The following is a 20,232-nucleotide window of genomic DNA, read 5'->3' as shown; positions in this document are numbered from 1 at the left end:
CTAAACCGCTTAGAGAGGGCTGTAAAGCACTGTGAAGAGGTATATAAGCTTAAGTGCTATTACTATCTACCAAGTATAATATATTTATTTGACTCCTTCAGTTCCCTCATCTTAACATCAGCGCAAAGAAGCCCCATATTTTTGATCCCATATCTCTGGGAGAACTGTATTGCCTATGGAAAGGATGCTAGCAGATTACACGTGATCCTAGTTTGGTATCTAGTTGAAGACAAATGCATACTCTTTCTAGGAAAGGTAGGGATAGTCACATAAACATATATTAGAATGATACCGACCAAAAGCTATTTATTTAGTTTTTATTCCAGGATCATTTTCAGAAGGAGTACTGAACTTCTCCAGTTGTGTCCATAAAAAATTTAAATAGCTGTGTTTGTTGATAGTGCAGGTTTTGTGGTATTTGTTAAAAAAAGTTACTTTCTCCCTCTTTAAAATACTTGATCGCTAATTTACTTTCTGCTTTTTTTCAAATCAAATAGAAAACAATGTAGAAAGACTTTGCGATGCCTGCACTATTCTTTATCAAACACTGGAAGAAGGAAATATGCTTGGCAAGCGATTCAAGAGACGAAATTTACTGTTGAAGATGTTATATAAATTAGTTGATGTTACTTCAGATCCTCTTGGCTTGAAATTAGCAAAAATCATTCTGGGTGTAAGTTAAATATGTCATACCTGTTACAGAATGTGATTATAGGATACTTGTATGAATGTGGTAGTTATATCCTGTGAAATATGACTAAACGTTAACTACTAAATCAATTTTTCACAAGAGATTGCAAAACTCAATTTTGCAGTGTTCAAAATTACACTTAATTTTCTTTTGTTTACTTAAAATCCAGGAGATTAACAGTGCAGTTATTCCTTTGTCTACTTAGAATTTAGTTTACTTCCAAGTAAATAAATATAGAATTTCAACCCAAGTGATAGCACACAATAGTAGACAAAAATACTATGTGCTCATTCTAGTCGATTTTTTTGAACTAAACTGTATGCCAAAAAGAGCTACACTTTGTGAGAGTTTTTGCTTTCAAGGCATAACAACAAATGCCTTCGTTTGAATATATTTACTGGAGTCCTAGAATAAATCATAAACTACATTCCCTGACTTCATTCTTGATTGGTTGAATATCAAAGGGATAGATAGCAGAAGAAACTCCAGAGGAAAACAAATATTCATTATTATAGTGTATGATATCTCTCCTAAACCATTCAAAAATTTATACAACATTTTTACAAAGTGCTGGCAATTGTTACTATCATATCATGCTTGTGTAATTTGTGATATACTATTTAATTTATTTGAAAATATGTTTGTCATAGTTGTAACTGAGACATTTGTCAGGACCTTCTAATCATCACCTAGTAGCTATGCCATACTTTTAAGAACTTGTTGCAAAGTTTTTAACAATTTTCTACTTTCAACAACTTTTCCATTCACACATTCAGAATGGTATGCTGGATTCAAGTGATGAGAAAATGTATTCATCAAGGAAATTAGGATTCTCTATATGTGCGTGGGTATGCAATTATCTGTGTGGATAACAATGATTACATTTTTCTTCCTGTAATGTAGTGTCTAAAGCAGGATTATTTCAGTTAGAATTACCCAAATGCATATAACATGGGAACTGATTTAATGTCATTAGATTAACCATTAGATTAGATTACGGCGGGGACTCTAGGGCAGGCCATTACCGGGGAAGGAGGGTTCGCTACATCACAGAGATCCCTCCTTCCGGCCCTAGGAGTCCCACTCCAAGACCAGATGGTGTAAGTAATCAGGACCCTGGTCTCAGGCTGTTGTCGCTAAATGCCAGGTCTGTTGTACATAAAGCACCTCTCGTCCGGGACTTAATTTTAGACGAGAGGGCAGACCTGGCATGTATTACTGAGACCTGGCTGGGCCCAGAGGGAGGAGTCCCCCTTGTAGAACTGTGCCCAGAAGGATTCCAGGTGCTGCATCAGCCGAGAGCCCAGGGAAGGGGTGGGGGTGTGGCCGTTGTTATCCGGGAGTCGTTAGTTCCTCGTAGGGTCCCTGCTCCGGAGATTGTTGGGTGTGAGTCTTTGCTGCTAAAGTTGGACCTCAAGGGTCAAGTGGGTCTGCTGCTAACGTACCTGCCTCCCAACAGCGTTGCAGCAGCCCTCCCCTCGCTCCTCGAGTCAGTAGCCGAGCTGGCAGTTGAGTTCCCTAGGTTGATGGTCCTGGGGGACTTTAATCTGCCGACGCTCGGTGAAAACTCTGATGGGGCGCAGGAGTTCATGGCTTCCATGACAGCCATGGGCTTGACTCAAGTAATCCGAGGCCCAACCCATTCGGCGGGACACATGCTTGACCTTGTATTTCTCTCGGAGCAGTGGATGTGTGATCTTGGTCTGAGGGGGAGTGACATCATACCCCTGTCGTGGTCAGACCATTGCCTACTGAGGCTCGACTTCCGGAGGCCAAACCCCCACTGTAGGGAGGAGGAACCGACCAGGTGGTTCCGCCCCAGGCGTCTTATGGAACCAGTAAGGTTCCAGATAGAGCTTGGGGTTATTCCTGATACTTTCACCCACAGCCCGGCAGAGACTCTGGCTGCTGCGTGGCACTCGGCAGCGTCAGAGGCCCTCGACCGGATTGCGCCACTGCGGCCCCTCCGAGGCGGCGGATCCCGGAGACCACCTTGGTTTACCGAGGAGCTCCGGGAGATGAAGCGCCGGAGGAGATGCCTGGAGCACCGTTGGAGGTCCGATAAGTCCGCAGCGAACCGAGCAATGGTAACCACCTGCACCAGGGAATATACTAGGGCACTTAGGGCAGCCAAAAGATCACATATAGCCTCCCTGGTTGCGTCCGCTGAGTCCCGCCCAGCCGCCCTGTTTAGGATAACCCGCTCCCTGTTGAACAAAAGGGAGGCGGGGGAACCCTTGCAGGGCAGAGCTGAGGAATATGCCCAATTCTTAGCGGACAAAATTGCTCGGTTTCGGGCGGACTTGGACTCCACACCTGCAGTTCCAGCCGAGACTCAGGGGGACCAAGTACAACAGCTCTGGGTTGAGTTTCAGGAGGTTACCCCCGGGGATGTGGACAAGGCCATGAGAGCTGTGAGTTCCTCCACCTGTGCTTTGGATCCGTGTCCCTCATGGCTGGTTTCTAACTGCAGTGAGGTGACACGAGGCTGGATCCAGGCGGTTGTAACCGCCTCCCTTCGGGAGGGGAACTTCCCCGCCGCACTGAAGGCGGCGGTGGTGAGACCCCTCCTGAAGAAGCCATCCCTAGATCCAGCTGTCCTTAATAACTACCGCCCGGTCTCCAACCTCCCCTTTCTGGGGAAGGTTGTCGAGAAGGTGGTGGCCTTCCAGCTCCAACGGTCCTTGGAGGAAGCAGACTATCTAGACCCCTTCCAGTCAGGCTTCAGACCCGGTTACAGCACTGAAACCGCCTTGGTCGCATTGATGGATGATCTCTGGAGAGCCAGAGATGAAGGACATCCCTCCATCCTGGTCCTCCTTGACCTCTCAGCGGCTTTCGATACCATCGACCATGGTATCCTTCTGCGAAGACTGCGGGAGGTGGGAGTGGGAGGCACCGTGTTACGGTGGTTCTCCTCCTACCTCTCGGACAGGTCGCAGTCGGTGTTAGTGGGAGGGCAGAGATCGTCCCCAAGGCCCCTGAAATATGGGGTGCCGCAGGGTTCGGTCTTATCCCCCCTACTATTTAACATTTACATGAAACCGCTGGGAGAGATCATCCGTAGGCACGGGATTAGATACCATCAATATGCGGACGATACTCAATTGTATCTGTCCGCCCCGTGCCAAATCAATGAAGCGGTTGACGTAATGGACCGGGGGCTCGAAGCCGTCATGGACTGGATGAGGATTAACAAGCTTGTGCTCAACCCAGAAAAGACCGAGTGGCTGTTGTGTTTTCCTCCCAAAAATTCGGCCATCAATCCAACACTCAGGCTGGGGGGTCAAATTTTACACCCCTCAGAGAGGGTTCGCAACTTGGGAGTCCTCCTGGATTCACAGCTGTCATTCGACCATCATATAGCGGCTGTGACCAGGGGGGCATTCGCCCAGGTACGCCTGGTGCGCCAGTTGCGACCCTACCTGAACCGGGAGGCCCTCACAACAGTCACTCGGGCCCTCGTGATTTCTAGGCTGGAATACTGCAATGTGCTCTACATGGGGCTGCCCTTGAAGAGCATCCGGCGACTTCAGCTAGTACAGAACGCAGCCGCGCGAGTGATTGCGGGTGCACCCCGATTCACCCGCATTACACCTATCCTCCGCGAGCTGCGCTGGCTACCTGTTGATCTCCGGATGCGCTTCAAGGCGCTATTGACCACCCATAAAGCCCTACATGGCAGTGGATCTGGATACTTGAGAGACCGCCTTCTGCCAATTACCTCCCTACGGCCTATAAGATCTCATAGGTTAGGCCTCCTCCGCATCCCATCGGCCAGCCAATGTCGGCTGGCAACCACAAGGAGGAGGGCCTTCTCAGTAGCGGCCCCGACCCTTTGGAACGAGCTCCCCGTAGAGATTCGTACCCTCTCCACCGTCCAGGCCTTCCGCGCAGCCTTGAAGAACTGGCTCGCCCGTCAGGCCTGGGGATAAGGACCACTACCCCGCCCGAATGTTGTATGCATGTTGCGTATTATTTTATTATGTGTTGTTGTCGTAGTATTGTATTGTATTGTATTCCCCTCTCCCTGGTTTCTGTGAGCCGCCCTGAGTCCCCCCAGGGAAAAGGGCGGCCTACAAATAAAATCAATTCCAATTCCAATTCCAACCAGCATTTTGCAGATAGTTTTATATCACATTCAAGTACATTGGATATAACAGGAAGCCCTGTTTTATATGATGTAGTATTGAATGCTGGACCTGGTGTATAAATGGAATACCTGTCTTAAGATTGTATTGAAATTTGTTTTCCACTTTCTTTCTTGTAGATTTTTTTCCGTCTCCATTAGTCTTGGATTAGATAAATGGCTGTCATATGTTGATCATTTGATATAGGAGCTCTTATCTGAGCACTTGTTTTGGAATATGTTTGAAAGCTGTGATAAGGCTGCAAATGTTTCTAGTTTCAGTTAAGTGCAGCATGTACATATAGGTAGTCCTTGACTTGTGACCACAATTGAGCCCAACATTTCTGTTGCTAAGCAAGACCATAGTTAAATGAATTTTGCCCCATTTTACAACCTTTCTTACCAGAGTTGTTAAATGAATTACTGCAGTTATCAAGTTAGTAACATAGTTGTTAAGTGAACTTGGCTTCCCCATTGACTTTGTTTGTGAAAAGGTCACAAAAGGTGATCACATGATATGGGACACAACAGAAATAGGAAGCAGTTGCCAAGCATCCAAATTTTGATCACAGAACCATGGGGATGCTGAAATGGTAAGTGTGAAAAATGGTACCAAGTCACTTTTTCCAGTGCAGTTGTAACTTTAAATGGACACGAAATGAATAGTTGCAAGTCAAGGACCACCTATAATATGAGCTGTGTGGCATATCTGCTGTTAAAAGAACAGCTAAAACATAAGGTATAGTTATTTAAGATATATTTTCTTTTCCATTTTTCCTTATAGCTGAAAGTGAGTGGGAAGAATCTGCTTAATGTTTGCAAATTAGTATTTAAAATCAGCAGAAGTGAAAAAAATGATTCCCTTATTGAGAACGACCAAATATTGGGTAGGTAAATATGCTATTCTGTGATTGAGTAAAATGCCTTTTATAATGTGGAAAATATAATATATTTGCTGTGGGGGAATATGAAACTGCCAGATATTTCAGTATAAATATGATTTCAACCTGCGTTTTGGTGTTAATTTTTTTCTGATTCTAATTTTTCCTATTCTAAATGTTTTTGAAGCTAATGAAAATAATACTAGCTAATCAGAAATAGAAATATTATTACTGGGTAGGAACTAGATATAAAAATTGCAACTGGAATCCAAGAAAAATATATAGAGAGAAATGAAAAGTAATCACCAGGCTTATTCTTTGATCTCTGTTTCATCGTGGAATCTAAGTAACATATTTCAAAAGCAATTAGAAAGATATTGTTTGACTTCTCCCCACCTGATTTAGCTAAATTACATTTTTTCTGCATCAAAGGATGTAAGGCATTTAAATGGTGAATGGGAGGGAACTTAAATTATAATCCTAATTTACATGATACATTAATACTTTGTTTAAACATTGCACACAATTCTTTCATCTGGAATTTTGGGGCAAGAAAATGGTAACATTTTGGATCTGATTATTGTTAATCAGACTTAGCATTAATGACCTTTTAGTTAATCAGACTGTGGCATGTATTGCAACATGCATTTCACTTTCATAAAATTGCTAATTATGTTTATCTTTTGAAATTCCTAAACTGTTGTTATAATTGAAAATTTAGAACTTTTAGGCAACTTGGTAATGAAGTATTGAAATATTTTCATCCACCAAAGAATGGGCTAGAATGTAAAAAAGAATGTTGATTTGTATCCTGTCATCTTAATAGGTGATTAATTCAAGGAAATACTTTTGTGTTTATAGGGTAATCTAAAGAATGTTAGCAAGCATTGGGTATCAATATCTATATGTTGGAAGTACAGGTGGTTTTTGACATGTCCACAATTTGGCCCAATATTTCTGTTGTTAAGTGAGACATTTGTTAAGTGAGTTTGCCCCATTTTACGACCTTTCTTGCCACAGTTGTTAAGTGAATCACCACAGTTGATAAGATAGTAACACAGTTGTTAAGTGAATCTGGAGTCTCCATTGACTTTGCTTGTCAGATGATTGCAAAAGGGGGATCACATGACCTTGGGACACAGCAACCATCATAAATATGAGTCAGTTGCTAAGTACCTGAATTTTTATCACATGATGCTACAAAGGTCATAGTGTACGGTTATAAATCCCTTTTTTCAGTGCCATTGTAACTTTGAATGATCACTAAATGAACTGTTGTAGACTGAGGACTACCTGTGTAAAATTATGAAATGAAACATGTTTAAAACTTGTTCTATAATTTAGTTTAATAATCATACGATTCATATGATGCTGGAAAGAGAAATATAATATAATATAAATACATTATTGTGCTATTAATTATATACTGACAATTTGGAATGCATTGAAATATAAAGAACTCTGAATTTATTTGTGTGTGTGGTCAGTAGCTAAAAAGATGTTTGCTAAAAAGATTTTGCTACATCTGATTTCAAATGCTAGATTGAAGATAAGTGTTAGCAATCGAAAGAGTGGTCAATATTACTCCACATGGTCAAAGTTTGTAACTTATAATCTGAGTTGGTCTTCCTCTCTCATTCTCTCTCTATATGTGTTTGTGTTTTTATTTCTGTTTAATGTGCCTTTAATTTTTTTCTCTTTGTTTTTAAATTAAAGTAAGGCAGTTGAATCAAAAAGTAAAATCTCTGCATAGCTGGGTATTACTATCAGGAAGACAAGATACTTTTTAGCTGACATAAGACACATGATTAGTACCTACTAATAATCAGAAATAATTAGTCTGTAATTATTTTTATTATTGTGACGAAGACTTTTCATTATATGCAACTTCCATTTAAGCAAATCAAATTCTGTGCTGATTTTCTTTTTAAAAATGGACCCTCTTGCAATCACTAAGGGCTATATTTGCAAAAGGGAAATTTCCATTGCTTTGCCCTCATCAAAAACTTTCCTGGACTCAGGAGAACGTTTAATCTAGGCCTTGGATTTGGGATATGCTCACATAGTTACAATGGAAAAAAAGCAGCCAAAAATAGCTTGTATAAACGTAAACTCCACTGTTGCAAGTTCCTTCTCTTCAACAGATTTCCTAAGCTATTTCTCTTCCTTATCCCTCATCTGAATTATTGCAGTGGTAGCTAGTAAATTAATCTTGAGCAACTGTCTTTACAGTCCCATTGAATGCCTTCATTCAAAGTACTTTAAATAAATAATGACACAAAATTATTTATTTATTTGATCCATTTTATATTGCTTACTATATCACAAATTTTACTGTAATTTTGTGTACAATAATCAATAGTTTAGGAATTAATTAATTTGAAAAATGAATACGGCTGCCCATTTCACTCATGGTGACTCTGGGGCAGCTTAGTTAAAAAGTTATTACCTTATTTGACAGCTCCTTTGGAAAAAAAAAGGCCTGGAATGAACTAAACCTCATTCTGCCGAGCGGGGAGGGGAGAGAATTGCACTGGAGAGGAAGAATCTCATCATGCTAAATTTTTTTATAGACTCTCTGCTTGAGATTCTGAAAACTGAAGATTTGCAAACAAACACTGAAGCTTTTCTTTATTGCACTGGTGCTATAAAATTTATTTCTGGCAATGCGAGTCTCATTAATGAAATGGTCAATAAGGGAGCTATTGAAATCCTGCTGCAAGTAATGAGAATGATTAATGAAATTAATGAAGATGGTATTCGATTTTCCAGTTCAGGACATCTCTTGGTCCAGGTCAGAATTACATTTTTATTTCAATTATTCACTTATTTTAGTGTATTGAACTAAAAAGTTTCAAACTTTCTAATGGTGTTCCCTTGCCAGGGTTTGACTCTTGGTGGACTGTTCAAGTATTTTTTTCTTAACACTATTGTGGAAGTGTTTGTTGCTACTTTTGTTCTGAGATATTTTCCAAGTATTCAGTCTAGTCTATATTATTCCAGTTCTAACTTTGGGTTACCTTGGTGAGTTTTTCTGAATTATCTAAAGCAATCTAAGGTGCAGCAGGCGCTTTAACTTAATAGTTCTAGAATGGTCTATAACACGGGTATCAAACTTGCTGTGTCATGTTGCCATTGTGTGACATTTCACAATGTTTTATCCCTTCGCTAGCTGAGGTGGCCGTTGCCTGTGCATGACGCATCTGGCCCACAGGCCGCCAGTTTGACATCCCTCATCTATAATGTCCATTATTGGAAACTGATAAATTGTTACTAGAATTATTGGAAAATTCTTACTACTGTACATACCAAAGGAATAGTGAATAAGGCATTCCTATCCTGTTGTGTCCTCCTGCCATGTGCAGAAGCTCTAACTGTGTACTTACTGAATCTGGGTCTTGTATTTATCTATTTCATTTTACTTTATATATAAAATATTTATATAGCGCCTCTTGTCTAAGATTAAGGCAGCGTGGTTACTTCTTTCTGATAAGAGTACAACAACCACAGTAGCTCATGGTATTGTGTCAGTATAACATTCCTTTCTTGGAACAAACAGTTAAAATTAAGACTCATTGAAGTAGAGAGATACAAGCCTAGTGGGTCTCTGTTCAGTTGTGAAGTGAGAGTTAAAAATAAGTCAAAGATAGATGGCATAGTTTGGAATCTGTCATTTAGGGAGCTACATTTGATGGGATATTATGTGGCCTTCTTGGCTATGGCACCTGCATTGTGGAATATCCCCTCCACTGACACAATCACTTCTGACTCTCTAAAGGCCTCTCAAGAACTGCTTGTTGCCAGCTGAGAACTGGTAAGCTAGTAAGATGGCCCTCTCATTATAATCTCTTCACCCATGATTTGTTTTAGCTGTGTTTTATAATTGTTAATGTTATCAATAATAATAATTGCTGTTATTTGTAAACTATTTTTTTTAAATTTCTTCTACTCCACTGAGAGTCCCTTGTATTGTAAGATGGACAATCCTATAAATTTGATAAATAAAATAGAAGCAGCAGCTCCGAACGATGAATAAAGTTATAAGTAGGTATGTTTTTAGCAATAAAGCCTGTATCATTGTTTCATATTTTGAAGTTTAAACATTTATTTTAAATTTTCCACAGAGCTTCACACTACTGCCATCAGAGGAAGGCTGTGCAAAATTTAGTTACATTTCCTAATAAAATTATGTTTACCATGTTTGTTTAATTCATATTTAAATGTATTTTCTTTAGCTCACTGCCACTTTACGAAACTTGGTAGACTTACTTCAGTCAAGGTGCAAATTCCTTGAGTATGGAGCTATTCCAGAACTCTGCCTCACATTGGAGAAACGTATGAGTGACAAAGATGTATGTACCAATGTGGCCAGAATATTCAGGTAACCCCACTGTTTATTTTTAAATACAATGTAGATCTTTTTGCTTCTTCAAGCAACCATGTCATTATCTATTGAAGTGGTTGCTTCCATGGAGATACTGTTTATATTTCTGTTGAAATACTTTGTATCAGTATAGCGGTTAATTCCTGAACGATTGTCTCGGCTCGCTTTTTTGAATAAGAAAACACAAATCTTCTGCAATCCAAACAGAAGTAGGCCACCCAGTCTGCTGGACGCCCTTGAGTACATTATCTTTTTTGACTTGTGGTTTCTGTTAAGAGTGTTAGTATTTCTGTCCCTCACCCAGCCAGCAGATAATGTGGTGGGAAAGGATTATTATTCTTTGCTTCTAATGCTGTAACCTGCTTTAGGATTGCTATAAGAGGGGAGGAAGAAACGTTATTGCTTCCTCCTCCTTTATAGCAACCATGTTCAAGATTGTGGATTTTTAAAATGACTGCAAAACAGAAATTGGCCTCAAAATCATTAGGCATGAAGAGCATAAGACCTCTTCCATTGTCCCTTTTAAATATTGTCGCTTTTCACTGTTAAATATGGTGCAGTACTAATTTTGAGTTGTTTTATTGGGAAGGGATTAAGTTCTGCCTACTCCCTAAAAGATCTTATACTGAATACTACTGTGTCTGTCTATGTGAAGGTGTATTTGAATGGATATATATATGTATGTGCAAGCAACCAATAGATATGGCCTCAGGTTACTAACTTAACTCACCCATGCTATAAGGCAAAGGTCATCAAAAACATCCCCATAGGAGTGAATTAGGGGCATTGTTTGGGTAATACACAAAACTTCTTATATTCCATCCCTTGTGTGATTTCTTCAGAAAAAGAATGCCACTATATTAAAGAGGAAATCTGTCTCCTGTAGAAGTGGCCATTGGCAGCAGGCAGCATTTAAGACTGAATACAATAATACGTTGATTTTTTTTTTCTGTTCAGTAATCCATAATTAAATGGTCCAGTAAAACAGGTCAAGGTCTTCTTGCCATCAGCTGAGGGCCTCAGGACTTTGTTTCGCCGTCACTGCTGTTGTTACTTCTTTTATTCCTTCTCATAAAAAATATACCACTTTGCTTTACCGCAGCCACTTCCTGTATGTGGGACTCCCTTGGTACTCTCTGAGTTTGGTGGTTTTCTTGCAGACATTTCATTATCCAAAACTAGGTAACATCCTGGGTGCACTGATGATGTTACTTAGTTTGGGTAATGAAACGTCTGCAAGAAAACAACCAAGCTCAGAGAGCACCAAGGATCTCAACCCTGAGCTACAAACACTCTCCTTTATTGGTACTTCCTCATGTTTTTTGCTGCTGCATCATCCTTGGCTGCTGCCGCTTTGTCTTTCTTGTTGAAGTGCTTGAAGATGTTTGTGTTGTCTGCAAGAAATCATAATGGTACTCAAAGAAACAGTAGCGGGATTTGGGGTTATCTTCTACTAGCAACGTAAATTACCGTATTTTTTGCACTATAAGACACTCCGGACCATAAAATGCACCTAGCTTTTGGGAAGGAAAACAAGAAAAAAAAATCCTGCCTCTGCCTCCCAGCAATTTGCCTCATTGCAGCAAACAGCAAACAGCCCTGGTCAGCTTCAGCACAGCCTGATTTAGCACAAGCAGCTGATTGGTGGTTGAATTGGCCTCCCATAATACCACCTATCAGCTGTTCTAGTCTGTGGGGATCGCTGCTGCCTATCACTGCCTCCGCACGCCCATTTTCAGTCTCTGTGTGCTCCATTTTCGGCCTCGGCGCGGCCTATTTTCGGGCCATTCCAGGTGGCGGGGATCCCACCTGGATGTGTGAAGGCAGCGATAGGCAATGGCAGCAATGGGTGGTGAAGATGGTGATGGCCGGTGGCAATCCCCACAGCTTGAAACAGTTGATTGGAGGTATTCCAGGAGGCCGATCTAACTACCAATCAGCTGCTCATGCTAAATCGGGCTGTGCTGAAGCTGACCAGGCTGTTTGCTGTTTGCTGTAAGGAGGCAAATAGCAGGGAGGCAGAAGGGTGGGGGCCGGTGGGTGGGCGGGGCTTCAGCAGCATTCACTCTATAAGACGCAGACATTTCCACCCACTTTTTTTTTGGTGGGGGGGAATGTGTCTTATAGACCTAAAATACAGGAAGCTTTTGATTGTCATTATTCCTTGTGATAGAATTGGGGGTTTTTAGTCATCAAAGTCATAGCCACTTGTTTCTTTAATTGTTACTTCTATTGAGCTGTACAAAAATAGAGAATGCTGGCCTTTTCATTTTGTACTATGAATAATGTTTAAAACCAAAACAAAATACTTAGATTTAAGTTGGAAATCATAAAAGAAAAATTCATCTATATTATTGTTTCAAACATGCAGCAAACTTTCATCCTTCAATGACTGCTGTACAGCTTTGGCAGATTGCTCCAGATGTTATGCCTTATTTTTAGCCCTGCTAAACAAATATCCAACAAAGCAGGTCAGTTTTTTAATCTCCTGGTTTTTTTATGTATTTTAATCCTTTAATGTGCCTGTGGTGTTGTATGTATGTTAGTCCATTTTTAGAGACAAATTCCATGTGTATTTTCCAGATAGAAATGAATGCCTTTAGCCATTTAAGCACTTAGAAATAGGTTCCTGGTACAATACAGTCCTTTACTTATCATCACAATTAGGACCAGAATTTCTGTTGCTAAACAAGATGGTTATTAAGTGAGCTCCACTTGATTTTATGACCTCTTTTGTCATGGTTGTTAAGCGATCACTGCAGTTGTTAAATGAATCGCCTGGTTATTATGTGAATCTAGTTTCCTCCATTGACTTTGCTTGCTGAAAGCCAGTTGGAAAAGTCACAGATAGTGATCGCATGGCCTTGGGATGCAACAACCTTTGTTGTAAGTCACTTTTTTTCAACGTTGTAACTTTGAACAGTTACTAATAGTTGTAAGTCAAAGATTAAATGTTGATGTAGATAGTACAAACCTCCTACTTACTGAGATGTAATAATAGAGGGGAATCTACAGATTTAAGGGCTTGGGAGTTTCTTGGTTGTGAAGATTCTGTATTTTTTTAGCCAAAAATGGAATGAAAAAAACAATAAATAACAGGAAAAAAATGATATTTAAATAATAGGGATGCATTAAAACAAATAATGTTTTCATAATAAGAACAGATTTAATGTTTCTTTTGACCGTGTTGCTATGTGACGATCCCACTTCATTACAAATTGACGTAACTATATATTTTTACTTGTGTCAATTTTTAATGTGGTAATTTATACTGAAAGAGTCAGTAAGGCATCAGGTTAGAAACAAGGAGGTCTTGAGTTCTAGTCCCACCTTAGGCAGGAAACCAGCTAGGTGACCTTGGACCAATCGTGCTCTCTCAGCCCCTGAGAAAGAGGCAATAGCAAACCACCTCTGGAAAACCTTGCCAAGAAATTTGTAGGTTCTAATCTAGGCAGAAATCAAACTGGCTCAAAAATACACACACCTCTCTCTTAATGCTAATTCCATTATTATTGTTGTTTTGGATGTCTATGCCATAACAGTGGAATCTTTTCCCTTCTTTTACTATGAATTACTACAGAGGAGTACTGATGCACACAAGGCAGAGTATGGATTATTCCAGAGGGTATCAGTACACTTTATTAAATGGTAATGTGCTCAATTCAACTGAGTAGTGATATTTATTCAGATATACGTAGTCCTATTCCGATTCTATTGTATCTTTTTTAAAATCTGTTTTGAGAACTGAATAATGGGACTCTGTTGACTAGCAAGTCCTAACCCTGATTCTCTTATGTGGAAAATGAAGATGTTTCAATGTGTCAGTAATAAATTCTTATTAGTAAGGGTTGTTTGGAGTAAATGTTGTTATTAGCTGCGAAGTTGTGTCCAACCTATCACAACCCCATAGACAACGTTCCTCCAGACCTTCCTGTCCTCTACCATCCTCTGGAGTCCATTTAAGCTCACGCCGACTGCTTCAGTGACTCCATCCAGTCACCTCATTCTCTGTTGTCCTCTTCTTCTTTTGCCCTCAATCTTTTCCAGCATTAGGCTGTTCTCCAGTGAGTCCTTCTTTCTCATTAGGTGGCCAAAGTATTGGAGTAAATACACAGATATAAAACTTTTAAGATGAGAATGAAGTTAATAATAATAAGCCTAGCTAATCATTGTTTAGTACTTCCTAATTCTCATTAGGTAGCCAATAACTTTTAACAGTATTAGAAAATGGGCATCTTGAAGTTCATTGTTCTGATACAATACATTAGTGCTTGATGCATCTATTATATTCTTTTATGCAGAAAGGAATCATTCAAAAATTATATCTTTATGTTAATATTACATGTTATAATAGAAGATAATTATGTCTTAAAGATAAAAGTGAATCAGTTTTCAAAATAAGTTTTTCTTTGCTAAGTATTTGTTTCAGACAACATTTGTTTGTTGTACATTGTAGTTTGTAGTTGGGTAGTGTGGTGTTGAGATATGATTTTATTGAAATCTGTTATAGATGTGTTATAAATGTGTGCTTAGAATTGTGGGAAGTTATGTTTTGAAAATATTGCTAGAGATTATATGCTTCTGTAAGGAATGTTTTATGTCATTTGTATATGTAAATATGATAGATAAATAAAATCATGCTTGGTTGCATTTTGCATTCATTCACTTTTGTACTTCTAAGTATGAACTGTTTATTGAATATTGAAAATTATAGATTTTCATTTACAGCAAATTATTTCTTTCTTATGTTCAATTTCAGGACTTAGTTATCCGTATCATTTTCATTCTTGGCAATTTAACAGCAAAAAACAATCAAGCCCGGGAACAATTTTTTGAGGAGCAAGGAAGCATTGATACACTCATAGCACTTTTCCAGACTTACCTTGAAAAGGTTCCTAATCATAAAGTGTGGAAAGATGGTGAAATAAAGAATCTCAGACACCCTTCTGAAGCAGAAGATATTCTCATTAAGCTGATAAGAGTGATTGCCAATCTGTCCATTCATCCAAATGTAGGTTCATCTTTGGCAACTAATCATCACATTGTGGCATTACTTATTACAGTACTTGGTAAGAACTGCTTTTGAATATATAATCTGTAGAAGACAAACTATCAGTGTTAAAATCATTTGGCTGACATTATGTCAGACTTCCCAGCGCCAATGTACATTTTCTGAAAGCACTAAACACTCTTAGAATTGTTGCTCGGCCACCTTCCTGAACTATAAGTAAATACTTTCATTATGTTAGGGAATTTCTTGAATTTTTAAAAAAGATTCTTGGGTACTCATGCCCAACGGATAATCCAGATCTGGTCATGTCAGTTGGAATTAAAATCTAACATAACTTGAGGGCACCAGGTTGGGAAGGGTTGGAAGGTTCAGAGATATAGAACTAGATGCATAGTTAAAAGTTCACCATTATCTATCTATCTACCTACCTACCTACCTACCTATCTATCTATCATCTATCTATCTATCTATCTATCTATCTATCTATCTATCTATCTATCTATCTATCTTTCTTTTATCTGTAAACTCATTGACTGTTTCAGTGTCCTGCTATTTAATCCACATCCTGGAAAACGTGTTAGTTGTATTCTGTATAAAGTGGCCATTTTAAATGATGGATTTCAATTTGCTTTGGCTGCATCGTAATTGTGTAGCCCATAAAGACCATTATAATTGGGACAGCATTCCTGTAATTCTTTGTTTCAATTCTGTGCATTTAAAAAAATATGGTGACCATTATCTAGATGGTACCAATTGTATCAGCTGATCAGAAATTAGAAAAGAGAGTTGGCAGGAATTTTGTCTTCAAATTTTTTTCTTTCCTTTTTTCCAAACTTTCCAAGGTCTTGCTGGGCATATCATGTATTCAGATGTCAGTGTGAAGGGCTTCTCCTGAAAAAAAATCTACGTGGCACTAACAGTCAACATTGACTTTGTGCCACCTAATCAATCAATCTATGAAGAACTTCAGTAAAATGAATGTGTACATCTACTTGTATAAAAAACACACGATTTCACACTTTGAAATGGCCTCAGACAAAAAGGCTGAATTCAGCATCAGAATTTTATTGAAATATTGCCAGTTCCTTATTACAGCAGTTAATTGTTTGGCTTTATTTTATGATCTCAGTGTAACTTTTTATAGTAGAATGACTGAAGTTATGATGAGCTACATAATCGGTATCGTGATAAAAGACTGAAGTCTTCTCTTCTAAATCTCTAGAGTGCAAGTCGGTTGAGGAATGTGAGGAACTGGTTATTAATGCCATTGCAACAATCAACAATTTATCCTTTTATCAAGTGAAGAATTCCGTAATCCAAGAGAAGAAATTACATATTGCAGAATGTAAGGGTATTTTAAAAGTTAATTATCTCATCTTTCTATTACATGGTAACAGACAGTATTGCTTATAAATAATATAGGTTTGAATGAAAAATCATAAAAAGGAGCTGATGTAATTTAATAACTTTTTCAGACAATTTTGTAATGATAAAACTGGCCCAATTTGGCTTAATCTTTGTCATGTTTGCTTTTATTGATTAGCCTTATAAATGTTGAATTTGTAAGCTGGTTGATTAGCATATTACCACCCTTTCACTAGTTTGTCTTTTGTTTTTGTTCCTAACTCATGTCAAAGGTTTGACTAGTGTAAAACATTATTCTTTGATTCTATAGATAATAAAGCTGAACTGCACATCACTCAAAGATGTCAGATGACATCTCACGGAATAAAATTTTCAGACACACAATATGTTAATAGGGATTTTCTGTTTTTGTAGATATTGTTCTTCTAGCATCTCTCACAATTGGCTGTGCTGGCTGAGTTTGCCAGAACTTGCTGTTCAGCATCTTTTGAAAGGGCGGAAACGCCACAACTCTGATATGCATGGTATTTTTAAAAGTTGGAGTCTTTGTTTACAAGAGATTTAGCAATAAAGAGGAAAGATAACTTCCTGATTAAGTAAGAAAAATGCCAAGATTGTCTGGATATTCAGTAAGATTAGTAGAGGTTTGTCAGCAGATAAGGAACAAAGGCAGAAAAAATAATGTATTTTTCGGTATATAAGATGCACCCTCCCAAAAAAACGTGGGTGGAAATGTCAACCTCCCAGCAATTTGCCTTTCAGCAAACAGCCTGCTCAACTTCAGCAGAGCCTGATTTAGCACGAGTAACTGATTGGTGGTTGGATTGGCCATCTGGAATTCCACCAATCAGCTGTTCTAGGCTGCGGGGATCGCCGCCACGGCCTACCACCACCTCTGTGTGCCCCATTTTCAGCCTCTGTGCATCCCATTTTTGACCTCTGCACATCCCATTTTTGGCCCGTTACAGGCAGTGGGGATTGCTGCCGCTGGCTGGAACAGGCTGAAAATGGGATATGTGGAGGTTGAAAACGGGATGGGTGGAGGCTGAAAATAAGGCGCGCAGAGGCCAAAATTGGGGTGATTGGCGGTGGCGATCCTCGCAGCCTGGAACAGCTGGTAGGCGATATTCTGGTAGGCCAATCCAACCATCGATCAGCTGCTCGTGCTAATCACGCTGTGCTGAGGCTGACCAGCCTATTTGCTGTTTGCTGCAAGGAGGCAGATTACTAGGAGACAGAGGCAGATTTTTTTTCTTGTTTTCCTCTGCAAAAGCTAGTTGTGTCTTATAGTCCTTATCGTGTGAAAAATACGGTAGTTATATCAAAATGTATACAGTCCTAGTCTAATTGTATGTTTCAGTGAATAAGTAAAAATAAACTGGCATAACCTCTGAATGGTGCAAGGTTAAACACATCATCTTTGTGCAAATTTAACCGCACACTTATTTGTGTGCAATAGTGAACAGGTTCAAAGTTTTAAAAAATCGCCAGTAAATATTGCGGATACAAAAGTTTCAAAATCTTTTCGGTGGACATTTTGAAATACCTCCTTTGGCAGAAAAAAAAGAGCTTTCAAACATTTTTGGTAATGATGTAAGAAAAACTTTTGGAACTTTTCCTTGGAGAACTTTTCTAAATCAGAAATATTTTAGAGTTCCTTGCATGAACTACACATTTGCGTTCTCCCTGTAGATTTTCAATATTATTCATTTGTGGGTACTGTGAAAGATTGCAAAAAGCTCTCTTTACTGTAAATAGGGTTGATTTTAACATTGTCTTGCTGAAGTATCCAACGGTTTTAAACTTCAGTTTCATTGACTTTGGATATTACTTCTATACTATGTTGATATCCTGCTTTTAGTGTTAAAATTTGACCAAAGGTAACTCTAGGCATACCATTGTATAAATTGTATTTATATGTAGGTGTCATGGCACTTTTAGCCTGAAGTACAATATAATACAATACAATAGCAGAGTTGGAAGGGACCTTGGAGGTCTTCTAGTCCAACCCTCTGCCTAGGCAGGAAACCCTATACCGTTCCAGACAAATGGCATACAACACACAACAATTTACCCTCTACTCTGAGAGGCTAAAATAAAGATGTACTCATTGCTTAATTGGCCCTTCTGGGAGACATATTAACTGCTCTGCTTTTGGAATAAGATACTTATCCCTTACAAATATATAAAATTCTGTGTTTTTTTCCATTTATAGTGCTTTTAAAGATGTTAATGAGCAGTCATATGGATGGAATTCTGGAGGCTATTCGTGTCTTTGGCAATCTTTCTCAAAACCATGAAATCTGCAATTTTATTATACAGCGAAAAGGTGAGTTCCTATCCCATTAGAAATAACCATGTTACATGAAGTAACACAATATATTCGCAAAATGTTGCCTGTTAGATTTGGCTTAAAACAAATGGCTGTTAAAACAATCTGCGTAGAAATAGTTCTATTTGCGAATGCTTGGAGAAAAGGTCATTAAAAGGAGATGGTTAAACTTAAGCAGAATTTGCAAAGGCAGGTATGTCATTTCATACAAGACCGTGATTGCTTCCCAAGTAAACTACATTTTACTTTTAAAAAATTGAAAATGTAACGAGACAGCAATGCATAAATTCAACTTTTTTTTTAATCAGGGGACTTTTTAAAAAGACATCAAGATTAATTGTGCTGAAAGTAGTCATACCAAGTGCTCATATTGAGATTGTTGGGATAAGCCTGTGAAAGATATGGCATTTTCATTAATTGCATAGAGAGCTGATAACTGCTGCAGAAGAGAAGTCAATATTTCAGTCCTTTAGAAGTGGCATAGCAGTATTGTAATGATGCACCTGATACAGTTATCTGTTGTTAAAAGTAAGTTTGTTCTCTTTGATTTTTCTTCTGTAATCTAGTGTACAAATTCATGATTGCTTTGCTTGATGCCAAGCATCAAGATGTCTGCTTTTCAGCCTGTGGAGTTCTCCTCAATCTTACCGTGGATAAAAGCAGGCGGAGTATTTTGAATGAAGAAGGAGGAATTAAAAAGTAAGTCCTAGAAAGTAGCTGAGTCAGAAAAGATATTGCTGAAATTCACACAGGGGCGGGGATATTGTTCTATTTTCCTACAAGGCTTCTACAAAGACACTATTTTTCAAGGGTTTATTAACAGCTATTCACCTATTATTACAACAGATTGATCGATTGCTTGAGAGATTTTGGGCCCACAGACTGGCAACTGGCTGGTTTGATATGCAAAACTTTGTGGAACTACAGTGAGAATGTTACAAGTAATGACCCCTGCTTTGAAAATGATGACTCAAACGGTCTACTAGTTCTTCTTATGACATTTCTTGGTAAGCTGTAAAAACAGTTTCTTTAATGAATGGAAATAGGACATATAGAAAATTGCTCACATGACTTTTTTTTTCTATGTAGCCCATTATTTTCTTTAGAGTCTTTCCAAGAAATCTTGCTAAGATTTCTTAGCAAGAAATCATTACTAGAAATAACAAAAAAACAAAATATACTGCTTCATAGTACTTTACATCCCTCTCTAAGCAGTTTCCAGAGTCAGCAAATTGCAAATTGCGTCCAACAATCTGGGTCCTCATTTTACTGACCTCGGAAGGATGGAGGCTGAGTCAAGCTTGAGCCTGGCAGTAAGCAGTGAGTTAGCCTGCAATACTACATTCTAACATGCTGCCACCATGGCTCAGAATGTTAGAACCACAGTTTGATCTAGTGGTTAAATTGTTGGACTAGGAGTTTTATTCCTGCATGAAAGC

The 20,232-nt window shown here is 38.8% G+C and overlaps 1 protein-coding gene across 2 annotated transcripts in view; it reads left to right on the top strand.

Moving 5' to 3' along the window:
* The window catches only part of ARMC2 (armadillo repeat containing 2), a 40,551-nt gene that overhangs the window by 18,658 nt on the left and 1,661 nt on the right, over positions 1-20,232 (top strand). For both annotated transcript variants that reach the window (XM_014058220.2, XM_014058219.2), the window contains exons 9-18: positions 498-673; positions 5,605-5,707; positions 8,275-8,495; positions 9,937-10,082; positions 12,457-12,556; positions 14,845-15,154; positions 16,319-16,441; positions 18,677-18,790; positions 19,360-19,492; positions 19,640-19,800. In XM_014058220.2, the coding sequence (XP_013913695.2) occupies positions 498-673; positions 5,605-5,707; positions 8,275-8,495; positions 9,937-10,082; positions 12,457-12,556; positions 14,845-15,154; positions 16,319-16,441; positions 18,677-18,790; positions 19,360-19,492; positions 19,640-19,800 (1,587 nt within the window). The remainder of the gene's footprint in view (positions 1-497; positions 674-5,604; positions 5,708-8,274; positions 8,496-9,936; positions 10,083-12,456; positions 12,557-14,844; positions 15,155-16,318; positions 16,442-18,676; positions 18,791-19,359; positions 19,493-19,639; positions 19,801-20,232) is intronic.

This window comes from Thamnophis sirtalis, unplaced genomic scaffold (genome assembly GCF_051295495.1).
Source record: "Thamnophis sirtalis isolate CommonGarterSnake01/CBP01778 unplaced genomic scaffold, rThaSir2_p1.2 scaffold_6, whole genome shotgun sequence".
In the NCBI taxonomy this organism is placed as follows: Eukaryota; Metazoa; Chordata; class Lepidosauria; order Squamata; family Natricidae; genus Thamnophis; species Thamnophis sirtalis.
The sequence above is the reverse complement of the archived record's forward strand: the minus strand, read 5'-3'. Positions and strand labels throughout refer to the sequence as shown.